The sequence below is a fragment of the Leptodactylus fuscus genome, chromosome 7, assembly GCF_031893055.1.
Source record: "Leptodactylus fuscus isolate aLepFus1 chromosome 7, aLepFus1.hap2, whole genome shotgun sequence".
NCBI lineage: Eukaryota > Metazoa > Chordata > Amphibia > Anura > Leptodactylidae > Leptodactylus > Leptodactylus fuscus.
The window spans coordinates 49,918,848-49,937,398 of record NC_134271.1 but is presented as its reverse complement, the minus strand read 5'-3'; the positions used below and the strand labels follow the sequence as shown (position 1 = coordinate 49,937,398).

The following is an 18,551-nucleotide window of genomic DNA, read 5'->3' as shown; positions in this document are numbered from 1 at the left end:
AAACATTACAAGAATGCATTCTGGGATGTTTGGCCTCAGTCTGAAACACTGTACCAATGTATATAAGACGTTACCCATATATTTTATTACATCCGGCAATATGTCTTAATGCAGCTGTACCCATTAACAAAAAATAACAAGGCTTCCCTTAAGAAAAAATATATAACTTCACATCAATTAGTCATAATCATAAGACAAAATTACTTTAAAAAAAAAAAAAAAAAAAGTATACAAAAAACAACAACTAAATGGACGCAAAAGCTAAATCAAAAGCAGAGATGAACTGGATTTTATAAAAAGAGAATTAGTTTGTCAAGTAATTATTAGCGAAGGAAAATGGGGAGGAGAGGGTTAATTCCCACTGTATAAATAATTGCTTTGCTCAATGTCTGAACATCCATAAAGATCTCTCAGTGATGCTGTTCAGTGAACGCACTGACTGATCAAGTAAAGTGTATGTAGTGCAAATGGTTAGAAAAAAAAAAAAAAACTATAAAAAAAAAAAAAAAAAAGAAAAAATAGGCAAAGAGCACATTATATCGGGTGCTTCTCCTCACCAATGAGGCAGGCCACAAACACTGACAGACAGCAGGCTTGTGTGGGTCACACACTGCTCACAGGGTGAATACAAACCCAAAACACCCTTTTAAAGTGCGCCCAAAATCTTGAAACAACAGGGAGAGCCATTCTGTGAGAAAACCTACTAGGAAGCAAGGACATTATCACTCGTTCCCACTAGTCTCAGAAACCCACAGAATCACTCCCTCCATTGAATCTAGGTGATGGAACCACTTCAAAGTGCAGAGTACAGAGGTACCAATACCCCATGTAAGAATTCCAATTCCCTAAAATATCGGCAATGCTGTTTGGCAGCAAATGTAGAGAGGCTCCTAAGTGTCAGTCCGTAAAGGACACGTCCATGTTTGTTCATCACTTTCAGCTGTTAACATCTAGCTATAACATACATAAAAATTACGTAATCCATTTCATTACTTGTCCTGTGCTTATCCGTGATTACAGCCTGTATTATAGAGCTGCATTCACTATCATCTTGAGCTGAGATCCTATTACACAAGAGGGCAGTTAGTTCTTCCCACATAAGATTACTGTAGTGTCTGGTGTAAAGACTACACTTCCTAGAGGACGAATCACCAGAACAAGCTCTGTGCATACAATCATCCAATAAGGAATGCTGGTAGATTTCAGCTCTGAAGAACTATGAATGAAACTCTGGCGTATAATATGGAATAAATCAGGATCAGTAAAAAAATTAGAAGTGCAAAAAAAATTGCTTAAACTAATTCTGAACTGTACTATCAAGTTCCATGGTGGACAAACACTTTAAAAGGATTCTGCAGCATGTTTGACCCCTCAAAGCGTAACTGCTGGCAGAGCTATATAGTGAACAGCTTGAGCAGTGTAAACATACCTGCACGTCCAATCACAAAGAAATCCATGTTTTAAGGCCCTCTGAATAGCAAATGACCAGGATGCAGCTCCTATATGTGCAGTGCCCAGACCATTGCACCTAACACCCCCTCTGTTCCCTCCTCTATATGCAAAGCGATTTCTCTAAACCAATCAGGAGATGGTTTCGGCTACATCTCAGAGTAGAAGGGAGGGCCTGGAGAATGTTCAGTGCAGAGAGCCTGGAAAAATGCACCTAAAGAAGAAGCCTCCTGAGCACACGGCATTGAAGCACAATGAGGATTTGTCATACATGAACATCACCCCAAGTATGTTAACACTGCTCTCTCTGCCCTCCATATAGCATTGTAAGTAGTTGTAAAGGCTCAAAGTAGCGAACAGATTCCCTTTAAATCTGTTGTAATTCTTATCAAGTATAGCTACTTTCATAGAACATGGTATAATGGAAGTACAATATTTCTTTCCCAAAACTGTCTACGAGACATATAGTATTGGACACCCCTGTATGTGTGCATTAGGAATTTTTCATTGCTGGGATTTAGGATGAAACCCTGTCAGTACAAAAATGTTTTGTAAAAATGAATACTTCCCTTTCAGACTTGCTTAAATGTAGCAATTACTCAGGAGCAGAATACAATGATCTGAAAAATCTCAACAGCATCAGTGCCAACCACCTCTGCCATACAGGGGAAAAAAAGCATACATCTTATATGTACAACACACAGATTCTGATGGTAGTTTGTGTGTAATTGAATTTTTAAAGTCACATGGTGTGGTACCTGAATATGTGGCTGTATATATAAATCTATGCATATATACAAACACACCAATTACATGTCAGACTGTCCTTCACCACAGAAATATTAATGTGTTTACATACCCATGGATATTAATATATACAGATGTGACTACCACGTGAATTCAATAACACTAACACAAAGGCTTCTTTTGCCCTGTTCCTGCACGTGGCTCGAGACAGTTTGTGCTTTTACACGCAGCAGAGGCCCTGACATTCTGCAGTAGAGGTTACAGGGACACAGAGGGCACGCTGACTGCAAGAAGGATGCCTGGCAGGAACTGGAAACGAGGCGACGACCGCAGACACCCAAATTCCATGCAACTCTTTGCTGCATGGCCAACAGCACATACGGCTGTATTCACTGTGGGTATCTGTCAGCAAGTGAAGGCACGCTGGGCTGTACAACCTCACCCGCTGTTCTCGTGCTTACTGGCTCAGCTCAGATGATTTCTGATGCACAGTGGATCTTGGGGCTCCGTAAAGGGTAACTGATGCTATATGGTTGTTTTGCATGACCTAAAACATAAAACACAAACAAATATTTAAAGCAAAACATGGATGTATAAAGGGGAATCTTATTAGGGTGGCTCTTGCTATGGGGTGATCTCCAGCAGCCCCATGGGACATTCAGGGGAACTTTCTCCTGATCACTGGAAGTCCCAACATTCAGATGTTGTGTGCTCTGACTCTCTTCCCTTTCCTGTAGCTAAGGAATGTGTCTTTGGCGACATCACCCCTTTAAGAGTTGTAATGAGACCTATGGTATATGCACATAACTTATCTCAACCAGTGTGAACTGACAAGAAGGCTTCTTGTCAAGGATTCCCCACCTCTAAAGATAAATTCATCAGTAGCACCACCTCTGTACTGGGAAAAACATGTATATTAAGCATATTCAGTTTTGTGGAAATGATGAATGATTTTCCTATCTCAAAAACGTGCTGCAGATCTGCAGTCTGACATGATGTGGATCTGTATGCTAATATTAGGCCCATACACAGCACTACTATTGGTTTAAGAGGTATTTTGGACATGACAAACTCCCTTTAATACCATTCACTATAATTTAACATCTAGCCAAAGTGGTAAATATCTTATCAACCAAAAAGCAATAAAAACTAAATCCCAGAAATGTCACGTACAGTTATGGAGTATCATTTGCAGAGGGCACTTGCTTTCAGACACTGTTTTGTACTAGCTCATAGACACCTTTACATACTAGTGTATCTCAAAGGAGTTTTCCAGACCAAAATCATGTGTGGTCCAGCATAGAAAAACAAAAACGTTTCTGTTGTATATATCCAGCAATAAGACCAGTTATCAAAAATATATTAAAACTTAAACTTTTAATGGGTCATATCACAAGGAAAAAGATAATAGCATTTTGTATTAAAAAAATCTTCATGGTATAAGTATAAAAATCACTTCCGCGTTTCGGAGAGACCAACTTGGACCCCTCACAGACCATGTGTTGCAGCAGCCTCCGGGTGCTAGAAGCTGCTCGTGGACTTGGAGCGCATTGGCCCCATCCACTGCATAGTAGTGCTACCAGGAAACTGAAGCATCACTACTTTGACTTGTGCAGGAGTGAAGCCAGACCCAAACAGACCACATACTGAAGACCCATCCTGCAGTTAGGTCATCAATATGAAGAAATTATTTGGGTCCAGAAAAGCCCTTTAATAGCAGATATCCTTCAAATAACTACTATCAATCAACATAGTCGCGGACAGATGTTATGAACTGTTACCGAACACTTGTTAATAGGTTGTAAATGTTAACCATAACAGAAATGCAATATGCTAACCTCAAAAATCATCCTCTGTAGACCAAAACAAAAAGTTGATCCAAATGGGTTTGTGTTATTTGGCGAGGAAGATCTGAAAAATAAATAAAAACTGGTTAATGTATTATTACACTTCATTCTGAACACAAGATCATTGAATATAGTACAAATAATAGGAAACCCATCTTTTTGTGATTACATCTTCACACAAGAGCAGCAAGAGATCGAGAAGGAAAGTACTGCTTATTTTATTATTTTTATGCAATTTTGCAATAATGTTACACTATGGTCAATCCCAGTTTTGGGTTGTGAATATTGTAGACATATATAAAAATATATATATTCTGTTTGATACAAAGTGAAAGTGAAGATGGCTGTCAACAGAACATCAAGAGAGTCCAATGGTCAGTTGTCTGCTTTCAGGAAATATCTATCTATCTATCTATCTATCTATCTATCTATCTATCTATCTATCTATTTAGGGTTCAAGGTGCACTTTGTTATTAAAAAAATCCAGGTTAAAACCATATTTTTGGTCTATTTATTTCTGGAGATTTTATATAGAAATGAACATAGGCATAAGTAATATGAAAAGGCTAGGCACATCTTGAACTTTTAATTTGTTTACTATATATATATATATATATATATATATATATATATATATATATACACACACACACACATATATATATACACACATATATATATATATTTTTTGGCAAACTTGCGTTATAGTATCTGTTTAGAAAGTACTGAGTGGTATGGGAATTTTTCTTATTTCATTTAGATCACAAAATTTATTTAAAAGATGTAAAAACTAGCAGAGGTTCAAAATGTTTAAAAACCCAGCAGTTGAACCCCCACCAGTTACAAGTGTATCACCTATCCACCAGAAAAATGTGGTACAACCCCTTTATTTATAATACAGGGTACTCATTATTAAATAAGTAAAAAAAACGGTTCCCGACTGATTTTTAGTGATAGTTGAGATTTTTTTTTTCTCTTTTAGGACAAATGATAATCATACAGATATAACCACGCCTGTACCAACAATTACTAAGGACTCTTCTGTCTTTTTACCCTGGTTGCAATTCATGGACAAGTATTTTTTGCCACCTTATATTTATATAGATTTATATAAATATATACTAAGATTTTCATAGGTAACTTTGTAAGCCCAAGTCAATACAGATTATTTTACCTGTGAAGAACAACTGGCTTCTCCATAGGGTGCCCCAAGTGTTCTTGAATACTGTCCCACTGCAAAAGACAATAATAATAAAAAAAAAGTATCAAAACACTTTCAAGGTGTTACACTAGTAGCCAGTTTTATAATCATATGCAGTTTTACAATAAGATCTATTAGGTAATCTAACCTAATAGTGAGACCCACAATTACTCATGGGGTGCCATAGTGGTAGCAGGGATAATGTATGTTATATGCCTCTCTAAAAAGATAAGTCTTCAGGTTGCACTTGAAGGTTGTGATTGTGGGGACAGTCTTATGAATCATGGTAGTGTGTTCCAGAGTCCAGGAGATGTACGGAAGAAGTCTTTGAGGCGTTTGTAAGGAATCAGAGCAGAGTGAAGAAGGAGGTCCTGTGAGGATCAGGGATTTCAGGTGAGTAAGTAGTGGGAGATTAGGTCAGAGATGTATGGAGGGGGACAGGTTGAGAACTGCTTTGTATGTCAAATCAAATCTTGAATTGATTTTGTTGGGGAGTGGGTAGCCACTCGAAGGGCTGGCAGAGGGGAGAGAAAGATGAATAACCAGGGGAAGTGAGGATTAATCAGGCAGCAGAGTAAAGAATAGATTGGAGGGAAGTAAGATGCTAAGCTGGGAGGCCACAGAGGAGGATGTCGCAAAATTCTAAACAGGAATGGACAGATAAGTATTGGACTAGAATTTTTGTGACACTGAACAAGAAGGAACATAACATTCCATTAGATCATACCCCACCTTATAGTTCACCGCACTTTCCTATCGTTTTTGAGGAGTATTTCTAGCCAAAAAGGGGAATGAAATTTGTGGTAATGCCAATGAACAATATGTAGGTATACATATTGTTAAGAGGACACTATTTATGAAGGATAAACCATTACTATTTCCCACCAAAATCTGGGGCCCCAATGATCAGCTGGTTTAAAGACCCTGCGGTTCTCGGGTGAGCTCTGTGACGTCTTCACTGTTTATATCATCTGTTTCATAGCAGCCATGCAGTGTAATAACAGCATACTTCCATTCAATTTCTACACAAAGAGGTTGTAATTACATTGGATGGTCAGAATGAAATAAATGCATGCAATGTAAAAAGTGAAGAGGTCACAGAACTCAATTACTAATTATCAATCCTGAGAATAGGTCATCAATAATAACTAACTGCAAAACCACTTCCCAACATCCACCATAATAGTACACATCCACTTTTAGAACAACAAAAGTGAATGAATGTATTCACACGTGTGGTTTTTAATGGACAGTTAAAAAAAACTGGCATGTTCTACATTTGTCCATTTTGATGGAGACACAGACCCAATAGAAAGCAATGGGTCAGTTTTTAACAAACATTAAAAACAGACTGAGCTCCAAGTTACACCCACTCAAAACAGAGCAGAGGTTTGGGTCAAAAAATGTATAAAACAATGAAATTCATCTGTTTTTTTTTTTTTAACAGATGCAAAGCAGCCATTAAAAAAAAACAGAACAATTTGTCCATTGTTCACAGCTGAGAAAAAGACAGTCATGTGAATACAGCCTTAGTGGGATGAATACCTGCAATGATCACACTACAAGTAGTAATCTATGTATCTCACCTTGCTGTAGGTGGTGCAGATTTCTGTCTGTGTTTCAGAGTTGTCTGTGTTAAGTATTAAAAAAACAGATGTTACTGTCATGTTATAACATTAGAGGCTCTGAGAAAAAGGAAAGGAAAAGAATATGGACTTGTAACCACAAAAGAATACGCAGTTCACCTTTCTTCACTATCAACGGAATCCGGAAATCACAACGATGATAACTAAAGAAGACAATCGTGATATGAATTAGAAATACTTCTGAGAATACTGACACAATACTTTATCTTGAAAACTGACTAAGCAATAATGATAGGCCAGATAGTTCATCTCTATTATCTTTGTTACTAGTACTACATGACTTTATTCTTTCACTTCCATCTTTATAAATCTCACGTGTTCATAGCAGAATAGCTATTAATATCAGTCAGCAAATAATATCCCTTTGCAAATTAATGCATAGCTTCTAATGTGCTAGAAGATGCATGTATGTGAATTGTATATCAGATACACATAGCCACAGATTTAGGCCCTGGTCACAACACAATAAAGGGGTATTTCCACTTGGGACATAAATGGCATATCCACAAAATACGCTATAAAGGTCTAGTAGGTGCAGGCCCCACCTCTGTCTATAAACAAGATCCTGTGCTGTGTTGATATGTCGTACCTAAATCATGATGATATGTGTTGCCTAAATCTCCTGTCACTGTATAGTTGCCTATAGGCATCTGTCTTTTTTCATCCTAGTACAAATAATTCACACAAGCTCAGTGAATCAAAAGACAGGAACCCTTTCTAGGCATCAGTCATTCACTTACAAGATACCATGAGGACCAGTAATTATTTACATTGGACTAAGGCAGGAGCGAAAGCTTCCCAGGTCATGAGTGAATATTTGGTCACAACCACATTGACAGCCTTGCACCTGACTGGGAGGTTATGACATCATTACGATGAATGACGACAACGATAAAACACAATAAAACAAAAAAATAATAATAAAACAACAAATAATGAGTCTACTCACATGTTAAAATTGTAATGTCCTGGGTAATTTGTGTGCAATACAAATTTCTTGGCCCTGTGTGTATTTGCATCAAATAAAATATCCTGGAAACGTCAGATAAAGACAAAGAATAAAAAACAAAAAACAAGTAAGCAATGTTAAAAATATTAAAAAGCTGACTTTTTTTTAAGTAAATACTTGTATTTCCCATAAAACAATCATTCTGAAGCATATTTTCTACTGTTGTGCTGCTGCTCTGTTATTCCTCCTGGAAATGTAAAAACAAACTGATAACTGGTTGTTACCTTTCATTTTGTTAACAAGGGGTGTCTCTATGCACTTCACAAAATGGGCTGAAAGTATCAGGGTGTACAGGGAAGTAATCTATTGACAAAGGGAATAGTAAAAACTTGTGTCTACATAGTCATACATTTCCAGAAGGAGTAATAGAGGAACATCACAATATGGATTTCTAATAAAAGCTGCTCCAGCAGGCTAATCCTTGATACTATTTTAAAAGGAGAAAAGATCAAACTAGATGATAAATCTTATTCCTTATTCCTATAACGGGAATACAGGATTTCTGTACATTCTTCTGCGCGTCTCTTTACCAATAATTCAGACCGGCCCTATAAAAATAGCTGGAGACTTGGCAGTATTTGCTTCAGGTATTAATACTCACCACTCCCAGGGTGAAATAGTTATAGAAATAATCATTGCACTTGGCAGGAACCTGTTTGTGGGGGGACGGGGAATGAATCTTCATCTGAAAACATGAAAGAAAATACATGAGAAATCAAGTGCTGGAATTTATGTTATTAATTCAGAAGATAACATATGGCATAACAATATTCATCACTATACCAATTAGACCCAAGACAATTTTGCCAAGGGGGGTAGTGGGACCACACAATTGGACAAGATGCAGCAGCCATTACCTAGTTTGTGCTGGCAGAAGTGTCTGTATGCAGTATTAGTACACTCATGGCTTTTATGCTTCTAACCTATGTAGAGCAGCCATGAGGTTTGTGTTCAATGTCTGAGCAAAGACAATAAGGGAATAGCTGCCTAAGGCAAAGACTTTTTCTCATCCAAGACGCCAAATGTAATCACCCTCAAACCCTTCGGCCATTAAAGAGAATAAACTGGAAACTGTCCATTAGAGTTAATGGAGAAGGAATAGGTTGTCAAGATGACTGCGGCTTCATCCTCTACTTCCTGACCAAATTTATTAACACAGATCAATGAAGGAAAAGGAAGCGTCATACTAAATATTATATATAGATTATATATATCTCAATAAGAAAACAACATACAATTTAGAATCAATGAGCAAAATGCTTGTGTTTTCCATGTCTTCATCAATGCCCAGTATAACTTCCATCTGTAGTTCTATGATACCTGGCGCTCAGTGGGATGCTGAAGAATTTTTCACCTTATATAATGAGATCTAATCAATGTACCAAACAAGTGACATCACTTGACTATGACACAAAACAAACTACTGGAATATACAAGGATAGGACATCAATATTAGATTGATGAGCGTTCAAGGCCCAGCACCCCACCGATCTGTTCACTGTGCAATAACTAACATTGAATGGGAGCTGATCTGCAATACCCTGGTCTGGCCACTAGACAGGGAACAGAGCTGTCTGCTTCCTCTTCTACTGTCTGTGTATCGGCTAATGAGAACATTTGATTCATGTATGTGCCTGGTGTCAAATACATAATCTTTAGTATACATCATCAATATTTTTAGCCCAGAAAACTCCTTTAACATAATAAGTAGTGAGATGATTTCCTATCACACCAATCATGCTTTGGCCTGTAAAAAAATCTACAGTATTATTAACAGCAACCTATAATTTTGCAACATCAAGTGGAGAATGGGTGCACAATTCACAAAAAAAAAATCATACCGTCAATTCCCTGCCCATGTGGGTATGGTTTGGTACATTCAGCTGTACGGTGTAGTCTTAGCTTACAAGTACAGAATGTAACTGCTCTGAATATAACGCATACCGAAAGTTCTGAACAAATTTTGATTTTCTGTCAGAATTTATTACATTAAATGTTATAATAAACTTAATTAACTGATGTTTGCTTCTTTCAGTGAAACACATCACTGAAATCCACTTTCTGCCCCTTCTGTGTGCTTTCTCTTGTTTCTCCCACTGCTTCTCATGGGAGTATGGGTTCCTATATAAAAAGGGAAGTTGAAGTTGGGGGTATCTTCAAACGTACCCAGAGAAATTTGGTCAGGCAAAAAAAGTCTGTTTTGGGAATTTGAAAGATGCAGCTTCTGAAAGTCTGCTTCAAAATCTGCATAAAAAAAGTTCAAAAATCTGTCTTCCAAATGGGAATTTCAGGAAGAATCTGCCTGAACAGATTAGGAGAGGACATGGAAAAAATGGGCATCCTGCTCGTTCTCGCTGCAAAGTCCATGGTTCAAGACATCCCATTCATCTAAGTACTACTTACTTTGTCCTCAGACTTGTAGAAGACTTTGTGTGGAGCACCAAGTGTGCTCAACACATCCTGACAGGAATCTCCAAAATATACACAGCGCTCAGACAATCGTGTCTTTGCTTCGGCCATCACTCCAGGACCACAACCTGCAAAGACAAGGAAAGATGGCAGCCTTGTTGCCTGCAAAATGTTTTCATTAAGCAGAATTTGCCACCATGCCCGCCCACTTTAAAGTGAATATACAGGTTCATGGCCTCTATATTCTGCCAACAAACAGAGGATACCAATGTTAACATTCTACACCACTTCAATATATATTCAGTGACAATGTAAATAAATAAGAGATTCTTTTATGTTATATTATGAAATAGTGAAGTTTTCACATGTGCCAGCATCAGGTTGTTAAAGCACATATCAGCACAAGGAACAGATACTCCTGGGGAGAGCTGCTGATGTTGCCGCTCATCTAATATTCCAGACTCTACTGAGTCTGAAAAAGCTTCCCCACCTCTGCCATAAGTGCCATCAGAGAATAACCCAACTAGAATATAAAATACACAATAGGGCTTGAATTAAATTAGAAAGGCGATTTTATTTTTTAGAATTTGCACTACTTTTTTTTTGCATTGCAGGCAGCTGAGTACAAGGAAACACTGTGTATATCCCTGTATGAATTCTACACTCTGGAATACCTGTGCTGATCAGACGGAGTCTCAGTCCTAAAGGTCCAGATGCATCACGAAGAACATCAACATTTTCTGAATACACGTTGCCCAGATAACAGCTCAGGGGCATAGGAGGGGCTCTGTCAGGAATAAAAATCAGGGTATAACATGGTATATCCGCTGTAAAAAAAAAGGAAGGCAAGTAAAAGTTGAAAACACTTCCTTACTTTGTATCTTGGAGGCTGTTACCACTGTAGATGTACATGCGCTTTACCATGGCTCCGTGTGGTATCTGAATTGATGCAAGTCCATGGGCAAAATTGGGCTTTAAAGGAAAGAAAATAATTTGCCTTCATTCTCAATGTAACCATATACACAGATCTGGTCATAGTAATAGTATTAATGTAGAGCAATGTCAATAGTTATCGGCACATTGGTTTCAGCATTATGACAGCAAGGTACTTTCTGAGAAATACTTGTATTTTTATTAGCAGTGCTCACATAGCATTTGGAGTAAATAATAGAGCACAATGTGAGCCATGAGCTGTGGGGTTGGCCCTGTCCACACCTGCCCTCCGATTTTCAGCTTTCTCCCTTATAATGTGCTTAAAGGGGTGGCTGGGGCAAGCCCTGAAGATTCTGAACACTAAGCATGGATTTCCTCCCAGTATAACCTGAGAGCTACAACTCATATGGTATGCAGTTTGCAGAATGTACTTGAAACCACACCAAAACTTTTATTTTTCATAAATCAATAGTGCAGCAGAAGTATTCTTTGTAATACGCTTTAGAAAAGAAAAATGCTGGTTTCTTAAATTATTTCCTTCCTCTTATCACCCACAGCATTGAGTGATTATGCCTATACACACAATGAAGTTTATGGAGAGGGAGGACAAGGGAGATAGAGGGCAGACAGGGAGGACTGTCTACAGCATCTAATGAGAATCTAAAAGAGCTGGACCGTGGTGTCTTGTCTTCCCCTAGTTCTGTGTTGTTCTGGTATCGCTCTTGGGGCCGTGTTGTGTCTGCAGATTTTCTTTTTGATTTGTTTTGATTTGTGTTCTTCTGGCACTTCTGCCTCTTGTTTGGCCCGTTTAGGGCACTGTTTTGCCGTTTTCCTGTTATTGAACTTGCTTTTGGTTCGTCTTCTTTTTGTTATTTTGTAATGTACTGTGATTCTGTTTCTTTATTTTGAAAATTTCAATAAAATTCAGTTTACACCTAAAAGAGCTGGACAACTGTTAATCCGGCTATATGTTGAGAAAAAACCGTCACTGTATAGTGCAAAAAGGTCTGGTTATCTCTCTGTCCCTAGAAGCTGCCCTCCCCCTCCATAGACTTCTACTGCCTGCCACTTAATGCTGAATAGACTTGCATATACAGATTTGTTCTGGGACAGAAGGAGTGACGCATCAGGTAATTTTCTTTAATAAAATATATTACATATGTATTTTATATTTATTAAAGTTTACTAATCTTACTTACACTATTGATGTATGGAATTAAAAAAAAAAAAAAAAAAACATTTTAGGTAAGCTTCAAGGGGTTTTCCTATAAATATAACCATATTTAAATTTGTAGACAATTAAAAGATAAACATTTTAGCAAATATAATGAAAAAATTTGCAGAATGTTAAACATTTTCTGCAACCAACTTAGTTGTGACAGTCTTTTGTCTTGATAGATGTACAACAGATACAACGATGTATGCCGAAACTTCCTATGGTCTGGGACTTCTCTGAAACCCAGGCATCATTTGGCCCATCATGCACTGTCCCTGCCTGATGACCATAAGGAAACCATGGCTGGATTTCTGACAGACCATAAAAAGTTCCTTCACTGATTGTAAAGGCTTCCTGCCTCAGCTAGAAATACAAAATGTGCTGCAGCCATAATAGAACTATCAGCAGTAGAATAGTCTTATGATGATGTATACAGCCATAGAACAGACTCCCCAGCTAGACCCTGCAGACATGTAAACTTTTGATGAAAATTCAGGTAGCCTTTAAATATAGCTATGTTCACAGGAAAATCTCCTTAAGGCTAAGGTCTCACGTAGCAGCCGTAGCCAAAACACCACGGGGGAAAACGCTTTGCCAATTTTCACGCAGTGCTTTTCACAGAAAGTCTGCACAGTTTTCCTCTGCAGACTTCTTCAATTATATGTATATGGAAAACGCCATGCTGTGACATGCTATGATTTAGTGATGCAGTATGTCCGAAACAGATATTTTTCTGCAATCTGTAGGTGGGATTGGCGCAGTAAAACCCTGCACGTTTTGCCAGTGTTTATGCTACATGGGGCCCCGGCCTAAAAAACACATATAACAGAGACCGTAAAATCAATGTGAATGTCATTTTCTTCATAACCTCTGGAGAGGGCAAAATGCGGGTGACAGATTCCCTTTAGTTATTGTCAAACATACATTAAAAGGAATCAGAAATAAGATTTCCTACCTCATATTTGGGGGCTTCTGTCCAAGAATCCAGTTGAAAAGAGAAAGATAAACCACGGAAGTTGAGGTGGAACAGTTGTTCTGCTGAGTTATAAACTGTAATAAATAGAATCACAGATTACTCAGGTCTTACCTCCATGTAGACTACAGCTATTATAGAAATGTATCTAAAAGCTCCTCATGTATAAAAGGTGTTTTTACCTCCTGGATGTGTTGCTCCGAATGACTGGTCTATTTGCTCTATAGTGGGAGCTATGGCCTGCGAGTTGAAGTGAACCCCACTGGAACAATACAAACAAGTATCATTAGTTGAAATAAGAAGTACTAAAAACCACCTAGGGGCAACACGGTGGCTCAGTGGTTAGCACTGCAACCTTAAAGCGCTGGAGTCCTGGGTTCGAATCCCGCCAGGAACAACATCTGCAAGGAGTTTGTATGTTCTCCCCGTGTTTGCGTGGGTTTCCTCCGGGTACTCCGGTTTCCTCCCACACGCCAAAGGCATACTGATAGGGACTGTAGATTGTGAGCCCTAAATGGGACAGTGACTGTCAATGTCTGTAAAGCGCTGTGGAATGTGATGGCGCTATACAAGCAAGCATAATAAATAATAATAATACTTTATCTTAAAATTCTGTTTTCTGCTTGAAAAAACAAACAAACAAATGAATGGGCCCAATCAGCAAGGAGTCTCAATTTCCTCCCATTCTACAAAGACATACTGATAGGAAAAAAAAAAAAAAAGTACGTGATCCCTATATGGGGCTCACAATCTACATAAAAAAAAACCAAACACCTGGGGGTTGGAATACCTCTTTAATACCAGTTAGAGCACAGATATGATGCCATCAGTATGCACACAAATATTGGATTTTTTTTACTCATTTTACTTGCTTTTCTTGTTGTATTCATTGGGGGACACAGCACTATGGGTATAGGGCTGGCCACTAGGAGGCAAACACTAGGAATAGCAAAAGATGGTCGCTCTGCCTCTGGTCTATACCCTTTCCACAGACACTATGCTAGCCAGTTTGTAGCACAGCAGTTGGAGAGAGACACAGATTTAAAAAAACAAAACAAAACAAAACAAAAAAAACGCAAAACATGGAACTAACAGTGAACAACATGTCCTGAACCCAAAAACGAACCAAAACAGCCTGGGCGGGAAGAGGAAGAAAAAAAATTCGGGGGGGACGACACACAGCACCATGGGATGTGGGATGTCCTAAAGTAATCCCAGAGGATGGGAATTACACAACCATGCAAGCAACCTAGCATACAGCTGCTTGCAAAACCTTACAATACAAACTGGAATCAGAGGTAACAGAATGGATCTGGTGGAACTTGATGAAAGTGTGTCCAGGTGCCGGCCTTATAGACCTTGGCGTTAGAAGCCTGATGCCAAACAGCCAAGGAAGCTCCGAAAGCTCCACTGGAGGGAGCTGTCACCCGGAGAGGCGACGGTCTACCCTTGAGCCTCCCTGATAGCAGACCGAATCTACCTGGAAATAGAAGTCTTGGAAGCAGCCAGGCCCTTGCGACGGCCCTCAGGAAGAACAAACAAGGTGTCCGAATGATGGAAGGGGTCCATGAGAGACAAATAGACCCAGATCGTCTGGACCACATCCAGACAGTGAAGAAAGCGTGTAGATGTTTGGGGTCTAGAAAGAAATACGTCCTTTTTTGTTCTACCCAGATGTCCTCAGTAGCCATCATCAGTGTACAAACAACATACAAACATGTATGCTTTAGCTTCACCCACCAGGGGCAGATAGCACGGAACTGCATCTGTTTGTTCTTGTTCTTTTTCTCTGTTCGTTCTTGTTTTTTATTGTGTCATTAAAGGGGTTTCCTGGGTGAAAGATACTGACAACCTACCCATAGGATAAGATCATCAATATCAGAATTGTGTTGGTGACATGTTCCACCATTGCTGGAACCAATACAGAGAATGAAGCACAGATCTGATCTCCATACAGTGGGAATGCAGAGGTACTGCAGCTCAGTTCAAGTAAAAGAGAGCTGAGCTGCAGTGATGATCTGCCATCAGACAGGGAAACATTTAATTAACGTAACGGACAGATCTACAGATTGCAATATTGTGACTACCAAGCCTACTGTACAAGAAGGCGGCCCACAAATCTGTTCATGCTTGTACAGAACAAGTTAAATAAACCAATAAATGCCAAATGTCACATTTATTTATGCATTTGTTTCATTTTTATGAAAGATTAGTACATATGTCCTATGGTATTAAAAAAAAATTCCAACAATATATTTTCTGTTACAAAAATTGCATAAATTATCTGTCTCTCTAACCATTACTGTGTACTTCTGGAAGTCAGACAACATTTTTAAGCTATACCTCCAAAGACTGAAATAGAATAATAATAAAAAAAGATTTTTTTTTTTTTTATAGTTAGGTCTCAGTATTTGGCCTCACCGGCAATTTTTTTTTTTCAATTCACATTTTTATTAAACTTTTTCAGATTCTATCCTATTAATATTATAAATGTGAAAGTTTGTGAGTTTGTGGGTTTGTGTGTTTGGATGTTTGCATGTTCGGATGTTTGTTCCTCAATCACGGAAAAACCGCTCCACCGATTTGGCTGAAATTTTCCACAAACATAGTCATTACACTCGATTAAACAATAGGCTACTTTTCGTCACAATAGCGCACATACGTTTGTGCCAGGACCCCCACAAAACCCAAACTCACACCAATCTCACACTGCAATCTCACACACTTTGGACCATAGCAAGCCACAAAATTCATATTGCCCTCTACAGCCTCGCCCCTAACCCCACACAATCTCATATACATATACTTTACCACTTTGCCCCTCACCTTAACGATACTCCAGGAGGCTCTCTTTAATGCTCCGGAGCAGCCATGTTTGCCGACCCCCACCACTCTGACAATCCGCGACACCGCCCACCCATGTCAATACCCCTAGGCGGTCTAATAAATGCAAAAAAAAAAAGTTTAAAAAAAGTAAAAAAAAATATAAAAAATAAATAAAAAGGATAAAAAATTCAAATCACCCCCCTTTCCCTATAACACATATAAAAGTAGTTAAAAACTGTGAAACACATACATGTTAGGTATCCCCACGTCCGAAATCGCCCGCTCTACAAAGTTATACAAATATTTTTCCTGTTCGGTAAACACCGTAGCGGGAAAAATGGTCAAAAGTGCCAAACTGCCATTTTTTCACTGTTTTGATTCTGCTAAAAATTTTAATAAAAAGTGATCAAAGCAATAACATTTCCCGAAAATGGTAGAACTACAAAGTACACCCATTCCCGCAAAAAATGGCGCCCTATACATCCCCGTACACGCATGTATAAAAAAGTTACGGCTGTCGGAATATGGCGACTTTTCAAAAAATAATTTTTTAACACAGTTTTGGATTTTTTTTAGGGGGTCAAAATGTAAATAAAACCATATAAATTTGGTATCCCCGGAATCATAACGAAGCACAGAATACAGGGGACATTTCATTTTGGTTGCACAGTGAACGCCGTAAAACCAAAGCCCTTAAGAAAGTCGCAGAAATGCATTTTTTCTTCAAATCCACCCCATTCTGAATTTTTTCCCTGCTTCCCAGTACATTATATAGAATAAATAATGGTGGCATCATGAAGAAAAATTTGTCCCAGGAAAAATTAAGACCTCATATGGCTCTGGGAGCGGAGAAATAAAAAAGTTATGGGGTTTAGAAGGAGGGGAGTCAAAAACGAAAATCAAAAAATGCCAAGGGTTAACTTCAAATACTTCTGTCCCAAAGTCACTATGTAAAGTTTCTCACAACACCGTATAGCAGCTCACATACAAATTAACTTCAACACAAAAGTCTCCCGTATTCTCTGAATTACAGCAAAAACAAGATACAAAGTTACATTTCATATCCCATACCATATACACACTACGAAAACCTTACCCGCGCCTGTATATACCCACTTCTACAATCACCGCAGACGAAGTCGCGGGTACCAGCTAGTAATACTATAAATGCTGACCTGCCTCTCTACAGGCAAGAGTCTATATAAGACAAAAGCAAGTGTCCATCTGATGTCCAGGAGCTTATGCAGGTTGTCCCCTGTAAAGAAGATCCTTTGAAAAAGTTCACTGGGCAAAGCATGCCAAAAAAACCACAGTAAAAGAAAATATTGGAACACTCACCAGTATTTTAATTTCACTTTTGACAAATCATAGACTTCTATCACCTGAAAGGGCAGATAAAGATTGGGGATGTCAGTGTGATCCAGAACTGGAAGCCTCTTCCCATCAGTAATGGATATTCACAAGCCTCTCACCTTTAGCCTTTGATTATAAGCATCAAACAGCAGTTTGATCCCGTCCTGAGTCAGGCTGAGGATGAGGTCATGATTAAGAGGACACTGTAAAAATAGACAGAAGTTCAGGAGAGTAGACAACCAAAATCTCCGACACCTTACAATATGCTCAGACACCAGGACAATCATACAGGTTATCCTCTGGGTAGACCCAATAGAATATAAAATGAAATATAAAAAATATCTTCCTGCAATTTATTCAGAAATAAATCAACAAAGTTGTAAATAAAGGTATAAGTAAAGAACTATACACATATCTGATATTAAAATATGGATGCCATGTTAGTAATATTACTATAAACACATTTATACCTAACAATGGGTTGAACAGAATTTTAACCAAACTAAAATGATCAATAACTTTTCAGACAACACATTTAATAAAGCAAGCAGGTGATTCTGGATTAAAAGGAAATGTAGGGCAGCACGGTGGCTCAGTGGTTAGCACTGCAGCGCTGGAGTCCTGGGTTCGAATCCTGCCAAGGATGACATCTGCAAGGAGTTTGTATGTTCTCGCCGTGTTTGCGTGGGTTTCCTCCGGTTTCCTCCCACACGCCAAAGACATACTGATAGGGACTGTAGATTGTGAGCCCTATATGGGACAGTGACTGTCAATGTCTGTAAAGTGCTGCAGAATATGATGGCGCTATACAAGTAAGCATAAGAAATAATAACAATACTTTATCTTAAAATTCTGCTGTTTTCTGCTTGAAAAAACAAAACAAATTAATGGCTCCAATCAGCAAGGAGTCTCAAGCAGCAGCAGAATTCACAGTAAGTAGAA

General features: G+C 38.5%; 1 protein-coding gene across 1 annotated transcript in view; it reads right to left on the bottom strand.

The window, feature by feature from the left end:
• Positions 1 to 203: 203 nt before the first annotated feature.
• Positions 204 to 18,551, bottom strand: part of PHAF1 (phagophore assembly factor 1) — a 42,749-nt gene continuing 24,401 nt past the window's right edge. Inside the window, exons 4-17 of the mRNA XM_075281885.1 lie at positions 17,729 to 17,812; positions 17,595 to 17,638; positions 13,613 to 13,692; positions 13,413 to 13,507; positions 11,183 to 11,280; positions 10,983 to 11,095; positions 10,303 to 10,436; positions 8,501 to 8,584; positions 7,840 to 7,922; positions 6,990 to 7,033; positions 6,831 to 6,874; positions 5,218 to 5,276; positions 4,035 to 4,107; positions 204 to 2,743 (exon numbers count right to left, since the gene is read on the bottom strand). Of these exons, the coding sequence (XP_075137986.1) occupies positions 2,654 to 2,743; positions 4,035 to 4,107; positions 5,218 to 5,276; positions 6,831 to 6,874; positions 6,990 to 7,033; positions 7,840 to 7,922; positions 8,501 to 8,584; positions 10,303 to 10,436; positions 10,983 to 11,095; positions 11,183 to 11,280; positions 13,413 to 13,507; positions 13,613 to 13,692; positions 17,595 to 17,638; positions 17,729 to 17,812 (1,125 nt within the window). The 3' untranslated portion in view covers positions 204 to 2,653. The remainder of the gene's footprint in view (positions 2,744 to 4,034; positions 4,108 to 5,217; positions 5,277 to 6,830; positions 6,875 to 6,989; positions 7,034 to 7,839; positions 7,923 to 8,500; positions 8,585 to 10,302; positions 10,437 to 10,982; positions 11,096 to 11,182; positions 11,281 to 13,412; positions 13,508 to 13,612; positions 13,693 to 17,594; positions 17,639 to 17,728; positions 17,813 to 18,551) is intronic.